Raw genomic sequence first — 15,547 nt, 5'->3', positions numbered from 1 at the left:
CATTCAGTGCTCACAAAGCTACTGACTTATCCGAGTTTCCTAGAATCAAAGGTTTCTAGCTCACCAGACTTATTCACCTCTGTTCCCCATCTCTTTCCTTTTCCCTGCACAAACTCTGCTCTAACTCGCTTCTCACTCAACACTCTGCCATCTTGGCTGCTTCTCCTGGCCTCCTCCATGTGGCCTCTCTCCCCTCTCCTCTCTGCTTTCTCCTCTAAGGTTAATCTCAGGAACCAAGAGCACAAGCTCTCATTCTGCCCCCATTTTATAGTGTAGATTCAAAACCTTTAGTCCAATATACAAAATAGGGAAGTCTCTAATACAAAGTTACTTATCAGAGACATGATGGGATTGTACCACCCCACATCAAAAAGGGTGGGAAAGGCTTAATCCCAAAGCCAAGCCCCAGGCTACAAGGATTCTGCCTGTCCACCACCTGCCCCAACACAAATTAATATCACCTGGGTGACAGCCTCCACGTGGGCAGTGCCATCTTTAACAAAGTGAGCATAATACATTTTATCTGCCCAACACTCCCAAAGGCCAAATCTTTGTGTTTTGCCTCCCCCCCCCCCCCCCCCCCCCCCCCCCCGTTTTCTACAGCCTCAGGGAGACTTAATTGGTGGCAAGTCCTGAGTGAGGCAGGACCGCATCAGGGTGGGTAGAGATCCAGATGAGTCATGCCAGTGCAGGGGTGGAACCCGTTTTTGTGCAAAATTTGATAAAAAGTTCATGTTTTTTTGCATCATTTTCTTAGAATGTTGTACTAGATTAGTATTTTTCTTGATTACTGAAAATTTGGGGCTCCCCTTAAATGTTGTTCATTAATGAGGGGTGACATGAGGTCTAGCAATATGAATTCATCCCATTCCAATTTTCCCATTTCCGTATTAAGCACACGGTCCTGATATATGAGGAAACCAGTGAGTTTATTACCTTGCCATAAATATTATCATACAGGTATGGTAAAGTACTATGGAATACCAACAAAAATGCCTAGGTGCCTTAGGTTGGACCTTGAAATCTGCAGAGGTAAACTTTCTAGGCAGAGAGGGCAGTAGAGCAGGTAGGAGTGATAATGCATGGTTTATAATTAAGATAACCCTGCAGATGTATTGTTTGTGCAGTTACAAAATTTTAAGGCTTTTGAAATGTTAGAATTAGGGTCCTGGTAGACTTCAGGCCAAAATTACATTGTTCCATCCTTACCTTTAACTGGATTCCAAAAATTACATATGATCGTCTAGGAAGAACTATAGATTAGTGAGTGAAATGGGAGCCAACGTCATTTCACAGACATTGCTGTTTACTCTGCATATGTTCATAATACACCTGATACACCTTACATTTATTTTGTTAAAATTACCTAGGTATTATGATAATTTATTTCTAACCAACTATGATGTTAATGGACAGGAAGTTTAAAACTTGATTAAAAGTTCTTGCCTGACAAGGCAGTGGTGCAGTGGATCGAGAGAGAATCAGCCTGGGATGCTGAAACGCAGAGGGTTCCGGCTTGAGTCCAAGGTCGCTGGCTTGAGCAAGGGGTCACTGGCTCAGCGGGAGCCCCCCAGTCAAGTCACATATGAGAAGTAATCAGTGAACAACTAAGGTGCCTCAACAAAAGAATTGATGCTTCTCACCTTTCCCTTCCTGTCTCTGTCCCATGCCTGCACACACTTGGGGAAAAAAGGTTCTTTTCCATTCTCATTGGTACAGCTCTCACAGCTTTTCCTTTAGATCAGGGAGTAAGGGGGTGATGCAGGGTAGGGGAAAATATCAGTAAGTTAACTTTTACTGTCTGTTCCTTGCTTGCAGAATGAAACCCAACATTTGAGACGCTTCAGGATCTCAACCCAACTTTTCTAATTATTACCTAATAGAAGAGGTAAAGAAAAATGAATGGGACGTTGTAATATTGCATAACCTGCAGATAATGTCCCTTTCATTCAGAAGGGAAACTGAACGACCCAGGAGGAAAATGATAAATCTGAGGCAAGGGCTTGCGCGGGGTCTTACGCAGACACTGCATGTGGTTGAATGAACATGACTTGCTGTGTTCTTGAATTGCATAGGTTCCTGAAAGCTGCATTCGTCAACTATTCTTGTAAAGGCAGAATGCCTTTCAAGAGCCAAATATTACTGGGGAGAGGAATTCTCTTTAAAGTCTCTGATGTATAGGGTAACCTTTGGCTAGCTTTAAATTCTAACCTGTCTTTAATGTTTTTCTACAACTCCCTTTTAAAGCAATAAGGTGAGAGAATAAGTTGCCAATATAAAATTACTCTTGAAAATTAGCATGAGGTGGAGCTTTTAAGGAAATTTGGCTAGGCAGACTTGAGGAAACCCATTACTCAACAATAAAATAGTTCTGAGTTTACGTAGTACGTATGCTCCTAAGAATTCAAGACTACTGTCAATTTCTGACATATTAAAAAGTGTGCAGTCTGGGGAGCTAAAAAAATGTCTCCTTCTTTTGTACTTTTCCTGAAGTTAGAAGCAGGGAGGCAGTCAGTTAGACTCCCACATGCGCCCAACCAGGATCCACCCGGCATGCCCACCAGAGGGCGATGCTCTGCCCCTCTGGGGCCTTGCTCCTCTGCAGTAGGAGCTATTCTAGCACCTGAGGTGGAGGCCATGGAGCGGTCCTCAGTGCCGGGGCCAATTTTGCTCCAATGGAACCTTGGCTGCAGGAGGGGAAGAGAGAGACAGAGAGGAAGGAGAGGGGGAGGGGTGGAGAAGCAGATGGGCGCCTCTCCTGTGTGCCCTGGCTGGGAATCGAACCTGGGACTTCCACATGCCGGGCCAATGCTCTACCGCTGAGCAAACCGGCCAGGGCCTCTTCTAATTCTTCAACAATTTAATCACATAACCTTGGTAGTGAAATCATTTTCTCTGGTAATCTTACCTTGTGACTACTATAAGTTTAACATTTATTCATTACCACTAGGTAGAACTCTTATAATTATAGTTTATCCCATGCTTTCAAAAAATTTTTGAGCATTTCCAGCTTTTCTCACTTCTTAATGGGATTACTGACATGTCCTATAGTTTTCTTTCATTTTTTGTTAAATAGGTTGTATTAGTACTTTTATCATTTTTACTTAAAAATTATATCAAAATTATCCCCATTAAAAGTAATGGTATGGTTTTTGTCTCCTGATAATTCAGTACTTTTATATTTCTACTATATTATGTTTGAAGTATTTCATAAGTTACACCAATTTTTGATCATTAAATATTTTACATAAAGGATGATTTTCCCTCGGCTGCTTCTTTTAAGGAATCCAAAATATACAACCAGAGCCATGATTATATTGTATGTACATTATTTTCTACTAATACTTTGAGCGATTTATATAAAATGTCTTAAAAGTATGCAAACTGTTTCCAACTGTGTTAACTCATAATTTACACACAATGTGATTTCCTGTAGAATTTTCTTAAATTGTAAAAGTCTTTAATAACAAATCAATTTAAACTTTTTTTAGAAATAACTTCTACTAAAGATTCATAATCAGCATAGTCTTTCAGTGACTGTACAAGTTCATCCAGTAGATATTCTCCTTGCATGAAAGTTTCAAGATCATGAACTGACTTGTTTATTCTGTGATCTGTGACCCGGTTCTGTGGAAAATTATATGTTCTTATTTTCTCTGACCTTCCTTTACTTCCAACCTATATATAAAAAAAGATATGAGATACAGTTAAATTCAGGGTCACTAAACCTATAGGTTTAACATAACTGGAGATTAAGCTCTTGCTTTATAGTTTGAAATACAATGTAAAACCAGGTTTTAACATGACTCTTCAGATAACATGGGAAGAACATGAGAGAGAAAGGACATGGGCTTCACAGTCACACAGATTAGCATCTGAATCCTCTCTGCCATTCCCGTGCTTTATGAATTCAGGCAATTTATTTCAACTCTAAATGTTAGGTCCCCATCTGTAAGAGTCAGACAAATTTACCTACTACACAGTAATGAGGTACACACACAACCCAGTACAGTGATATTCAAATGGTAACTGAATATATATACTCACTGAATTAACTTAGTCATCTTCAGTGATGACAAAGTCAGTTCCCCATTAATACATATTAATAAAAGGTTATCTGTACTTATGAAATAACAGGAAAAAAGTTCAGTTTGCTTTCCATCTATAATTTTTCAGAATGGAGACTCTATCTTTAGTAACTGATTAAAAGTCTGAGAAAAATGCCACTGAATATAAAAAACACAGCATAGGGTTAGATTACTATAAAACAAGTATAGCCCTTGGTTGAGCTTCTTGGATTGTTTTCCTATTTTGACAAATACCTTGGAACAAATGTAACATATAAAAAATGAGTTATTTAAAAATATCTTTATCGTTTAGAACAGTGGTAGTCCACCTGGTCCCTACCGCCCACTAGTGGGCGTTCCAGCTTTCATGGTGGGTGGTAGCGGAGCAACCAAAGTATTAAAATCTGACATAAAGTACTTGGTAAGTACTTATTATATGCTTTAACTTGCTGTAACTCTGCTTTAAAGTTACTTCCCTACTTTATAAATCACCATTACTGTGGAACCGGTGGGCCGTTAGAAAATTTTACTACTAACAGAGATCCAAAAGGGGGCGGTAGGTATAAAAAGGTTGACTACCCCTGGTTTAGAAGCATTTTCTCAATTCATCTTTACCTGAATCTTTCTAGCATTGTATCTTTTATTTGTTTCTTCTTCTAGATGCATGCTGAACAGTTTTGCACGTAACTTCTTCATGGCCATCTCTTTATTTTTCAGTTGAGATCTCTCTTGTTGGCATTCAGAAACAACACCTGAATAGTGTTATGAGAATTAAATAGTTTTAATGAAATAAACCTTCATTATCACGGAATACTCCTCATCCTTTTTCTTCTTCCTTTATGAGGAGACAAACAGAATTCTAATATAAAAGACAACAAATAACTTTTAATCTATAGTATAAAGTATTTCCATATTGAAGACATTCATACTAGTAAATAAATATTAGTTATTTAGTATGGATTCCTTTTTCCATTCCAACCAGCCACCATATTTTTTTTTAAAAAGCTAATTCCTCACAATAGAAATGAAGATATTAAAAGATAATCCTATTACCAGAGGTAATTACTATTAATGTTTTTGAGGATTTCCATCTTTTTTCTGTTCTAATTTATATACTATGTATTACCTAAGATCTCACTTTAAAGTTTAACATGAGGATTCCCTCATATTTAAGAAAACAACACATCAATCCATCCGTCCCATCAACCACTGCTGACCAACGGGAATTCCGCCCGTCTCACAGGTCACGGTATTCTCTTTCCGGGTAACTCAGGTTTGCTATCCACCTGCTCCCTACCACAGGCGAATCACTGCAGTTCTCCCTGACAGTATCCTGAAGGTGAGGAAACAGTTCTGGAGGTCTGTAGACGGACTTAAGTGAAAAAAAGCCCCTGAAATTATAGGTAACATTTTGCATATTAGCACGTTTTGTGGGTAGCAGGTCCATGCTTTCATTTCCTCAAAGGAATCCACGTTTTTCTTCCTCCAAAAGAAACTAAGAACTAGTGATTTAGATCATTTTCTGATCAAGAAGAACCCATGATGACTTTACTGTGAGGATTTTTTTTTAATAGCAGTATCTTTCTACTAAGTATAAATTTGAGAAGCTACCTCAAAGGACTATCCACACCTCTTCAGTCACTAATATGGAAATTCTCTGGGTTTAGATCTCTTCCTCTTCCTGGCTTTGCAACTACCCTGAAGAGTTTTCAACTAAGGTTCAAAATCAGCAAATATTAAATATCAATCCTTAGTATATATTCTTCTGGTACTTGAGGATCTATTTCAGTGGAAAATTAATCAAGTCATTCAGAATTTGATTTCTTTCTTCAGAGTTTTATGCTGAAAAAATAAATACCTGTTGGAAGATGGACAATGCGGACAGCACTGTCGGTGGTGTTCACATGCTGACCCCCAGCTCCACTGGCTCGCTTGGTATCAATTCTCAAGTCTCTAGGATTAATCACTAGATTAATCTACATATAAGAGGAAAAGTTGGGATTTAAAAATATTACATGTATGAACTGTTCAAGGACAAGAACTATCTATTATAAATATAAATGTGTTATGTACAGAATTTATGAGATTTAGGTTTAATTTTAATAGCAAAGATTTAGAAGGATACCTTTTTTTTTAAAGTGAGAGTAGTGTAGATAGACAGACTCCCTCATGCGCCTCAACTGGGATCCACCTGGCAACCCCCATCTGGGGCCACTGGCAACCCAGCTATTTTTAGCACCTGAGGTGGAGACTCCATGGAGCCATCCTCAGCACCCAGAGCCAACATGCTCGAATCACTCGAGCTATGGCCAAGGCCAGGATACCATTTTTTACACTTTTCTTTTTGGAAGAGTAGCAAATTATAATATACTATAAAAGTAAACCCTCCCTAATCCTCAAAAACCGGACTTTTCTATAAATTATCCTTTTATTACCATACAAACAGAACTTACTATCCGAAATGTAAGTATAAGAGCTGAAATGAGATGCGGTAAAGTATTTCTGAGTTCAAAAAGACTAACAGGAAAAAAAAAAACCAATGCTAGTTTAACTCTGGGAAAGGCTTGTTTTGTTTAATTTTAATTAAAGGAGGGCTTAAAATTAAGCATATTTGGAGGCTGAGGAGAAACAAAGAGAAATTGCAAAGCCAAGACTCAGTTCATAAATGCACTGGCGTCTGACGTCAGGATAACACTGTCCTGGGAGTTCCCACCAGAAGCACCATATTTAAAACCCTGTTTAACGAATAATTGCGGACCACTCTGTCACATACCTACAACCCTGGCAGTAAAAATCCCATTCAGAGGCCCTCCATGTCTCCCTACATGGCCCCCTTTACGGTTGCTAGAACAATTAAATGAGATGATAATGGACCTCAGTCTCCCATCTTTCCTGAAAACTGCCTTCTTCCATCCCCCAGATGCTTACACCAAAGTGACTAGTATCTACATCTGGTTCCTATTAGACAGTCAAATAGCATTTCCCCCCAAAATCAAGAGAAGTCCTTAATTAAACTTCCTTCCCAAATCATTCATATTTCATTTTGAAATACAAGTCCAGTATTTCTTACCACTTTTCAAGAGAAGGAATGTAAGCAGAACAACTTCCCAACTAAGGTATCTTACAAATATTATACAAACAGAATTTCCTTTGTGAGAATAAATTATACTAATTGTCAACACTGTAACAGTCTGTTTCCATTTGAATGTGACTGGGTTATAAAGTAGTTATTTTAGAACAGGATTCTTGCTTTGATACTCTGAGAACCAGTCAACACAGAGCAAATGTCATTGTAAGGGTAAACAGTCCTAAACCCCTTTTAAGGTAGGTTACTGTTTCTCCTGCAGATATGGTCTCAATTAGTACTTTAAGCTTAGTGGTACAGAAAAAGTAATAAATAAACAATGCACAACTAGCTCATTTACATATCCTTAATTCTCACCATCTATTATAAAATCATACTTGCTGGACTGGGATACCAGATTCTCAAAAATAACTCAAAATGTGTGAGGATACCAAATGGTAAGAAAAGGAGACGCACAATTCCGTCAAGTCAGTGTTACTCTGGGGGCAAGGCCCAGGACTCCAAGGAGGGGTTGTGACGCTTACCTCAGTAGGCTGGGGGAGTATTGCTACAGTCATGGTGCTGGTGTGGGTGCGGCCTTGCTTCTCTGTCCTGGGCACCCTTTGTACTCTGTGCACACCTCCTTCAAACTTCATGTTCTTATAGGCTTCTGAACCCCCAATGCTGGCAGATGCATGCCTAAGCCCACCTTGAAAACAGAATTCTTTTATTATTCTTGCCATTTGTAATCATTTCACTAACACTTCTACCATCTTGAGTTATATTTAAAAGCTACAAAACAACCTATTGAAAATATATTGAAAAACTTTAACAAGTCTGAGATTCGGTGTTGTTTTTTTTTGTTTTGTTTGTGGCAGAGACAGTCAGAGAGAGGGACAGATAGGGACAGACAGACAGGAAGGGAGAGAGATAAGAAACATCAATTCTGTGTTGCGGCTCCTTAGCTGATTAGTTGATGATTTCTCAAGTGCCTTGAGGGGGGGGGGGGAGGGGGGGGGGCGGCGGCGGCGGCGGCTACAGCAGACTGAGTAACCCCTTGCTTGAGCCAGCAACTTTGGGCTCAAGCTGGCGACCTCGGGGTCTCGAACCTGGGTCCTCCACATCCCAGTCTGATACTCTATCCCAGGGGTCCCCAAAATTTTTACACAGGGGGCCAGTTCACTGTCCCTCAGACTGTTGGAGGGCGGGACTATAAAAAAAACTATGAACAAATCCCTATGCACACTGCACATACCTTACTTTAAAGTAAAAAAACAAAACAGGAACAAATACAATATTTAAAATAAAGAACAAGTAAATTTAAATCAACAAACTGACCAGTATTTCAATGGGAACTATGGGCCTGCTTTTGGCTAACGAGATGGTCAATGTGCTCCTCTCACTGACCACCAATGAAAGAGGTCTCCTTCTGGAAGTGCGGCGGGGGCCGGATAAATGGGGGCTGGCCCCCGCCGCACTTCCAGAAGGAGCACCTCTTTCCAGAAGGGCTGCAGTTTGGGGACCCCTGCTTTATCCACTGTGCCACTGCCTGGTCAGGCAAGATTCAGTGTTTTAATACTCTTGATTGTTTATAAGTATTAAAGTATTTATGATATTGAATCAACACATCTAACATAAAACCACTTTTATTTTTATTTTTTTATTTTTTTTCTGCATTTTTCCGAAGCTGGAAACAGGGAGGCAGTCAGACAATTAGTCATTTAGTCGTCAGTATAGAATTACTAACATTTTATTTTACTTTATTTTATTTTTTAGAATTACTAACATTTTAAAGGCCCTTTCTAAATTGGTATATCTACATTCAGAATTATTAAGTAAATTATGAGCATAAAACTACTTAGCATGCTTACAAATTAATTCTAAAGCCTCATCTTTCCAACCCTTTTCTTAGGACACATGTAGATAAATCTACTTTTCCCAAAACAAATTAAACAGTTCACTGACCTATTTCACTTGGAAAATATTCCAGGGTTTCAAAATGCCACCGTTTAAATGCAGCATATTGCTGATACATATCAAACATCTCTGAAGTAAACAACATTGCCTCCTGACCCCCGACTCCTGCAGTTACCTCCAGGATCAAATCACTTTCATCTGTTTCTTCTGAGGGAACCAAAAGTAAGATAATCTGTAAATAAACATATCATCCCTTCTATAATTATCAATACTTAAAACTTAAAGAGATAAATGATTAGATGCAAGAGTTTGAATATTAGTTTCTCTAAGCAAATTTAATATTAGAACCATATAAGCATAATTTCAGAAAATACTAATATTTTATATAATATAAGGTTCAGCTAAAACTTATAGGTCTTTGTGTTTTGGTTTTGGGTGTGTGTGTGTGTGTGTGTGTTCATGTATACTTTACGTCAGTTCCCTATTCAGTTTATAGTTAAGTTCATGCTATGAATAGGACACTATGTGTGTGTAGAATGCAAATAATTCTAGCCATCCTTTTGAAATTTACAGCCCAGTATGTCGGGAAAAAACTGCATTTTTATGTTACTTTTTAAAGCTTTTTTAATGTGGAAAAGAAACTTGCCACTTTGGAATTGAAAAGGCCCATGGAGATGATCTGGTCCAATTCCCTCATTTTACATGTAAAGGAAAATGAGGTTAAGAGGTTAAATGACTTGTTAGAGGGAGAAGTGTTAGTTTCTGGCAGAGCGAGCAGGCCTAAGACCTCAAATCCTGGCACCTCCATCAGTCTCCCTTCTAGTGCAATGTTTCACATGTCAATATGTACCCATTAGGGGATGTAGATCAAAAGCTTCTTAGATTGGGTGAGTTAAATAAGAAAAGCTACCAACATTTATGGGTTCCGTAGTATACAGACAATAGGCACCCTCCTCAGCAACTGACATCATTTCAATTCTTAACCCTGGGTAGGTACAAGTAAGAGCTCTATCTTAAGGTGTGAAAACTAAGTTTAAGTTTAGTTTAATTGAATAATCTCATTGCCTAATATCATATAGCTATGAAGTGGGAGAGCTAAGATTTCAAGCCAAGTAAGTCTACCTCATTTCTGAAATATCCCACCTGATACTGGTTGGGAGCTCGAGTGGCTACTGCTTTTCCATCGCTAACCTATGCCAATACAACAGGATCTTTCAAATCTTGAACGAATGATGAAATTTACATGTTTTTTAATTACTAACCAATGAACAGCAACTTTTAATACATGTGCCTTTCTATTTCACACACATGGAAAAACAGGAAATGGGTAAAAGTTAAGTTACATGAGACTTCACTCTACGTGGAACCTCCCTTCTAGAGTCGGGGACGGGGACATGACTCTTCGTTGGGTTACACATTTAGCTAGAGAACAGACAGAATCTCTAATTAAGCACCCCTCTCTGGGTCCTTCCTCACCTTACCAAGTTCTTGCACTTACATCCCCAGAGATAACGTATAAACCTTTACACTCTGCTTTGCAGAATTAAAAGAGTGGTTCTCATTCTATATAATGACTACTCTTCATTTAATTCCTATACGTTCTACAATTCTAGATATAAAACCGAAGCTATACAATTCAGTCCTAAAAATCCCTACGGCCTACCGTCGGCCTGGCACTCTAATAGTGCCAGAGACACAAAGATGAAGCATTCCTGCTCCCAAGGGGCTCACAATCTACCGCCACCCCTTAACCTCTTCCACTCATTACCTACCCCACCCTCATCTCTCCTATTAATGTGACATTCACCCTTGTGCCAGAGCGCTACAATCCTGTTAGTACGATAAAAATAGGACCCCTGGCAGTACTATTTTCCTGCTTTAAAACAGTTTATAATTCTAAATACTATCAAGCTGATTAAGTCCTGAATTGTTTTTATTAACCTCTACAAAATTCATTAGAAATAATACATCTAATGCTTTGCTCTTTGCACAAATACTATACCTGGTGTTTCAATTGGGCTATTTCTTTTTGACACGAAATTATTTCATTCTCTGCAAGTTTCCTTAAGTCTTCATTTTCATCTAAGAAATAAAGGAAATAGGTTAAGTTTTCCTCAATTAGTGTTAAATTGCCAACAGAATTCAAGGAAATAATTTTATTGTTATTGTTGTGAAGTGAAAAATAAAATGTATTTTTTGTCCTTTTAATAACTGCCATCAGTTAAAAATAGCATTTTACGCATTAGTTTTCATTATTAGTTTAAAAACAACAATCTTTTTTCCTGATGACAGAAGCATAAAGTTAAAAATAAAAAGTACCTGTATAAAAAAATATAAAGCTATGAAACTTATCTATAATTCTATCTCTATGAAATATTCATATTAACAAATATGCTTTTAGTTTTCCAACTTAGATTGTGTAACAACAAAGAATGCATTAAACTGATCAGACTAGAAGAGGAACAGAAGGTTCCTCCAGTTAAACCCAAACTGAATTAAAAACTAGAAAGTTATTTCTTATCTTATTAGTAAATATTTCATTAATACAAAGTAAGTAGCCACCCAAACATTTGGACCCTATCTAATGTTTACAGAATGTTTACAGGAAGTACTCTGCTCTCTCTCATGCTTTACTCTTAATTATTTCATTTTTGAGATTTCATTTTCATCTTTCAAAATATATTTTCTCAATCCTCTGTCCGATGGGCCACGTGCAACCTATGAAAATAAGAGGACTCTTTTTTTTAATAGTATAAACTCTCAGTTGAAAGACTGAACTATTACAAGTGTCAAATTGTATGTCTGTTTCATGATTAAGGACCAACTATGCTGGAAACTGGAGCTAATAATAAATAAGGCAAGATTTGAGATAATTTTAGTTTCTTGTGCTAACTTTCCATCATCTATATAGGAACAAATCCTGGTTCTTTGCCCTGCAAGGTTCTTAACTGTTCTTCTGGTTGCAAGTTTTTATTATCAACTCCCACACCTACTCTATGCTCCTGCCATATTTTGTCTCCCAGCCGAGTCCTTTCACCTGTGCCTTCAATTTCCTCCTCTTACACTAGCTGGCAGCTTCCTTCAATATCCGTTTAAATGCCTGTCTTTACTTGTTATAATACTCTGCTCATTACTGCAGAAACTAAAATAAACACACATTCACTAATATTTTTACTTAACTCTTTAAACTTTTCTCTTCTTCCCTGGGCTGTACGAGCCTAAAAAGTAGTTTCATAATTTCTTTTGGTAATTAGTGTTATCTGACATGTAGGAAGAACTCAGAAGTTGCTGGTAGACATTTTCTGTTGGTTTTAAGCTAAGTTGCATTCTGCCAGCAACAGTTCTCTAACATTCTGTTAAATTATTTATAGTTTGATTTTTAAAATACTTAGTCCTTAAATCCCCTTGGATTTTAGGCTTGGCTTAAACTACCAAACCAATTTAATTTTCCTCCAAAAGATATTTTCCCCAATACCCTTGTCTTTTTATTTATTTATTTTACACTCTATGCATCTGCCTTTTTTCTTAAATCATTTAATTTAGACTCTCCTTAATTCTCACCTACACAGCTGTTTTCCATGGCATCTTCATTCTCATTCCAGCCTGACTTCTACACTACCACAAATCCAGCTTCCTAAGCAGCAAAGCTATTCCGAATGTTCACCCCGCAATCTAAAAGCTTCTGCTGGCTCCCTTCTGCCAACAGGAGAAAAATCAACTTTTTTAGATTAGTATTCCCGCCCCCCCTTAACAAAATGTTCCCACCTACCAGTTCCTATAATTCTCTCCCTCGGTTAATAAAGACTACAGTGATTAAAAGCATGAGATCTGGCGTTATTCCGATCCAAACTCCATTCCTTAAAAGCTGTGTAACCTGAGCCATTATTTTACTTCTATGCTTCAGGTTCCTCTGCTGTCACAGGCGGCTAATCGTACCTACTTCAGTTTGTTATATGAACTGGATGAGTTAATACCTAAAGATAGCTAAGCAAAGCAAGCCTGGAGTATGGTAAAGAATCAATAAAGGTTAAACTATTTTTATATTCTCGAAGGTTGGGCCTCTATTTTTGCACAAAGCCTTTTCACCAAGTTCTTGCTCTCCTAAATCTATTCAGGTATCTGTTCTTACTTTTAGCTATATTATAATTAATTCTCTCCCATGTGTGGCCCACGGACCAGTAGGTAGGCATTACTGGGGCCCTAGCTTAGGCCCCAGACAGATTGGAACGCACACTAGTCACTTGGGAAACTTGTTAAACACATATTTCTAGGTTTCAGATTCTGAGTCGTGTGTCTGGTGTTAACACGCACCTCTCCTCTCCTGACACCACTGCAGGTGGTCCTTCTACCACACTTGGAGAAACTGCTCTGGAGCAGGGGTCGTCAAACTTTTTATAAAAACCGCCCACTTTTGCAGTGCTGGTAGACCTGGTCCCTACCGCCCACTAGTGGGCGTTCCAGCTTTCATGATGGGCCAATCGCGGCGCTGTTTGGTTGCACGGTAGGGACCAGGTTGACCAGCACTGCAAAAGTGGGCGGTTTTTATAAAAAGTTTGACGACCCCTGGCCCTGGAGTCTCTCCAAACAGCGATAGTGCCGGAGTACTCAACCAATCAACATCCACTACAATTCTGTAGAAGGGAGGGCTGTACCAATGGAACACAGGGGCTCAAAGAGAAGAGGTTGGGCTCAAAGAGAAGAGGTTGGGCTCAAAACAAAACGCACATAATTCCTTGAGCTGTGATCCAAACCAAAAAGATCTGCAACTGAGAGAAGAGCTTCCAGTTCGGGGACAGTGTCGACACCTGACCTCTGACCGGCAGCTCAGTGCGGGAAAGGCAAACGAAGAGCCAAGAATCTGTCGTGAATCCCGATTCCCTGGGCCCGGCTCTTACCATGCAGTAAGCGCTCAGTCTCCCGCAGCTCCTGCTCTTTCTCGCCGAGCAGCTTGGCTGCGGCCACCAGCTCAGGCCCTCTGACCTGCAACTGGGATTCAGACCCACCCTGGCGCTCCAGAAAGGTCCGCAAAGGCCCGCCGCGGGCAAACAACTCCTCCAGAATCGGGCTCCCGCAGCTTGCGTGCCGGCGGGCCAGGGCAACAGCGGGCCGGGCCCCAAGACACCGGACCACGGTCCGCAGAAGCTGGGACCGCATAGTTAAGATGCGTCTACCCGGACTGCGCAAAGCCGGAAGTTTCGTACAGCGAAATCTCGCGACACCGCGCGACGTTTGGAAATAGGGGAGAGCTGATCGAGCCCCGCCCAGCACACGCGCCGGTGTTAAAGGGCCTCCCAGAAGCCTGTGTGGGAACTTCCGGCCAGACCTTTAAACGCCCAGTATTCGCGCAGGTCGGAAGTTGAGGGTGCGGAATCGGTAGGGGCGGGGCCGGTTGACTTTGGGCACCATCTTTGAACGCGGGGTGACACGGGTCTCCTGGGACGTGCCAGGCCGGCGTGTTGGGCAGGAAGCGGGAAGCCGCAGACTGGCACTGCGTCCTCTGAAGTGGAGGAAGGAGTTCCCAGTCCTGCAGTGCAGGGCGGCCTCGTGTTCGCCCCGGAGGCTGAGGTCACCGCTAAGCAGGTGCCAGTGCCAGCCTGATCTTTCGTTTCCAAGAGCGGATAGTTTGGAAACAGGGCGAGAGCTGACCGCTTCTTTTTTTCGTCGGTGGGGAAGGCTCGTGCTAAGTACTACGTGACAAGTGTTCTCGAAGGCAACCAAGGAGTGATTTCACAAGATCTGCTTCCGTGTCCTTTATCTGCCACATAACATAATTGCTCCCAACGACTTCCTTCCTCATCGAGTACTCCTGGTTACCCTTAGCTACTCTTTGACGCGGCTGGGGGTTGCCTGTTCCAGTAAACCACAGGGGAGCAGAGCCTTCAGAGCCCTGACCCTGGTGGCCCAAACCCCAAACTCCTCCCCCACCCACCCCCAAAAAACTAGATAGCGAATTGGGGCCAGGAATGCTGACGTTTAAAAGACCTTTTCACTGCTCACCAGAGTGGATATGAAGGAATCAATACAATCAAGATAGACTTGGGGAGTGGCCGAACACTTTCTGGGAACTCCCACTATCTGATTTGAGCAGGATTTGCTAAGTGGTGTTTTCACTGTTGAGAACTGAACTGCTGAAAAAGCTTGTAATTTATTTATTTTTAATGGTAAAATATGTCCTTGGTAAAGCCAAGTCATCTTTAAATCATTTAATCAAAACTATTGAGGTTAAGTATAAAATTCTTACAAAATGAGCTTGCATTGCCCCTATTGAACCCTTAGCTCTACATACAAGTGCAAAGTGAAGTGGGAGAGTGAGATGGCTCTCCAAATAAAAAGCAAATATAGGTTTTGATACTTCCAAACTCCAACTAATTACCTTAATTCTTCCTCTTGGTATGAATGTGTATTCAAGCCACACTTCTTTATAAAAGTGTTTTCCTTTAAAGTAGTTGTTGAAATCCATTTTAGTCCTGATCCGATATAAAGCAGTACTGATTAAGCT

General features: G+C 40.1%; 1 protein-coding gene across 2 annotated transcripts; it reads right to left on the bottom strand.

The window, feature by feature from the left end:
* Positions 1 to 580: 580 nt before the first annotated feature.
* MTRF1L (mitochondrial translation release factor 1 like) lies at positions 581 to 14,313 on the bottom strand. 2 transcript variants are annotated; one of them, XM_066372967.1, is made up of 7 exons: positions 13,944 to 14,312; positions 11,051 to 11,130; positions 9,097 to 9,280; positions 7,677 to 7,840; positions 5,926 to 6,043; positions 4,683 to 4,819; positions 581 to 3,678 (listed from the first exon to the last, which is right to left on the bottom strand). In XM_066372967.1, exons 1-7 carry the CDS (start codon positions 14,200 to 14,202, stop codon positions 3,472 to 3,474), a joined length of 1,149 nt encoding a protein of 382 aa, XP_066229064.1. In that variant the 5' UTR covers positions 14,203 to 14,312; the 3' UTR covers positions 581 to 3,471. The 2 variants fall into 2 exon arrangements, 1 of the variants encoding a protein (XP_066229064.1); XR_010750036.1 differs by lacking the exons at positions 581 to 3,678; positions 4,683 to 4,819 and having other exon boundaries at positions 9,224 to 9,280; positions 13,944 to 14,313.
* Positions 14,314 to 15,547: the final 1,234 nt, after the last annotated feature.

The sequence above is a fragment of the Saccopteryx leptura genome, chromosome 3, assembly GCF_036850995.1.
Source record: "Saccopteryx leptura isolate mSacLep1 chromosome 3, mSacLep1_pri_phased_curated, whole genome shotgun sequence".
In the NCBI taxonomy this organism is placed as follows: domain Eukaryota; kingdom Metazoa; phylum Chordata; class Mammalia; order Chiroptera; family Emballonuridae; genus Saccopteryx; species Saccopteryx leptura.
Note: the sequence above shows the minus strand (reverse complement) of the source record. Positions and strands in the feature narration are given on the sequence as shown.

Coding starts and splice junctions, on each gene's coding strand:
- MTRF1L (XM_066372967.1), bottom strand. CDS start 14,202: ATGCGGTCCCAGCTTCTGCGGACCGTGGTCCGGTGTCTTGGGGCCCGG. Junction 11,131..13,943: donor GACTGAGCGCTTACTGCATG/GTAAGAGCCGGG, acceptor TTTATTTCTTAG/ATGAAAATGAAGACTTAAGG. Junction 6,044..7,676: donor TACTCCCCCAGCCTACTGAG/GTAAGCGTCACA, acceptor TCTTATATGTAG/ATTAATCTAGTGATTAATCC.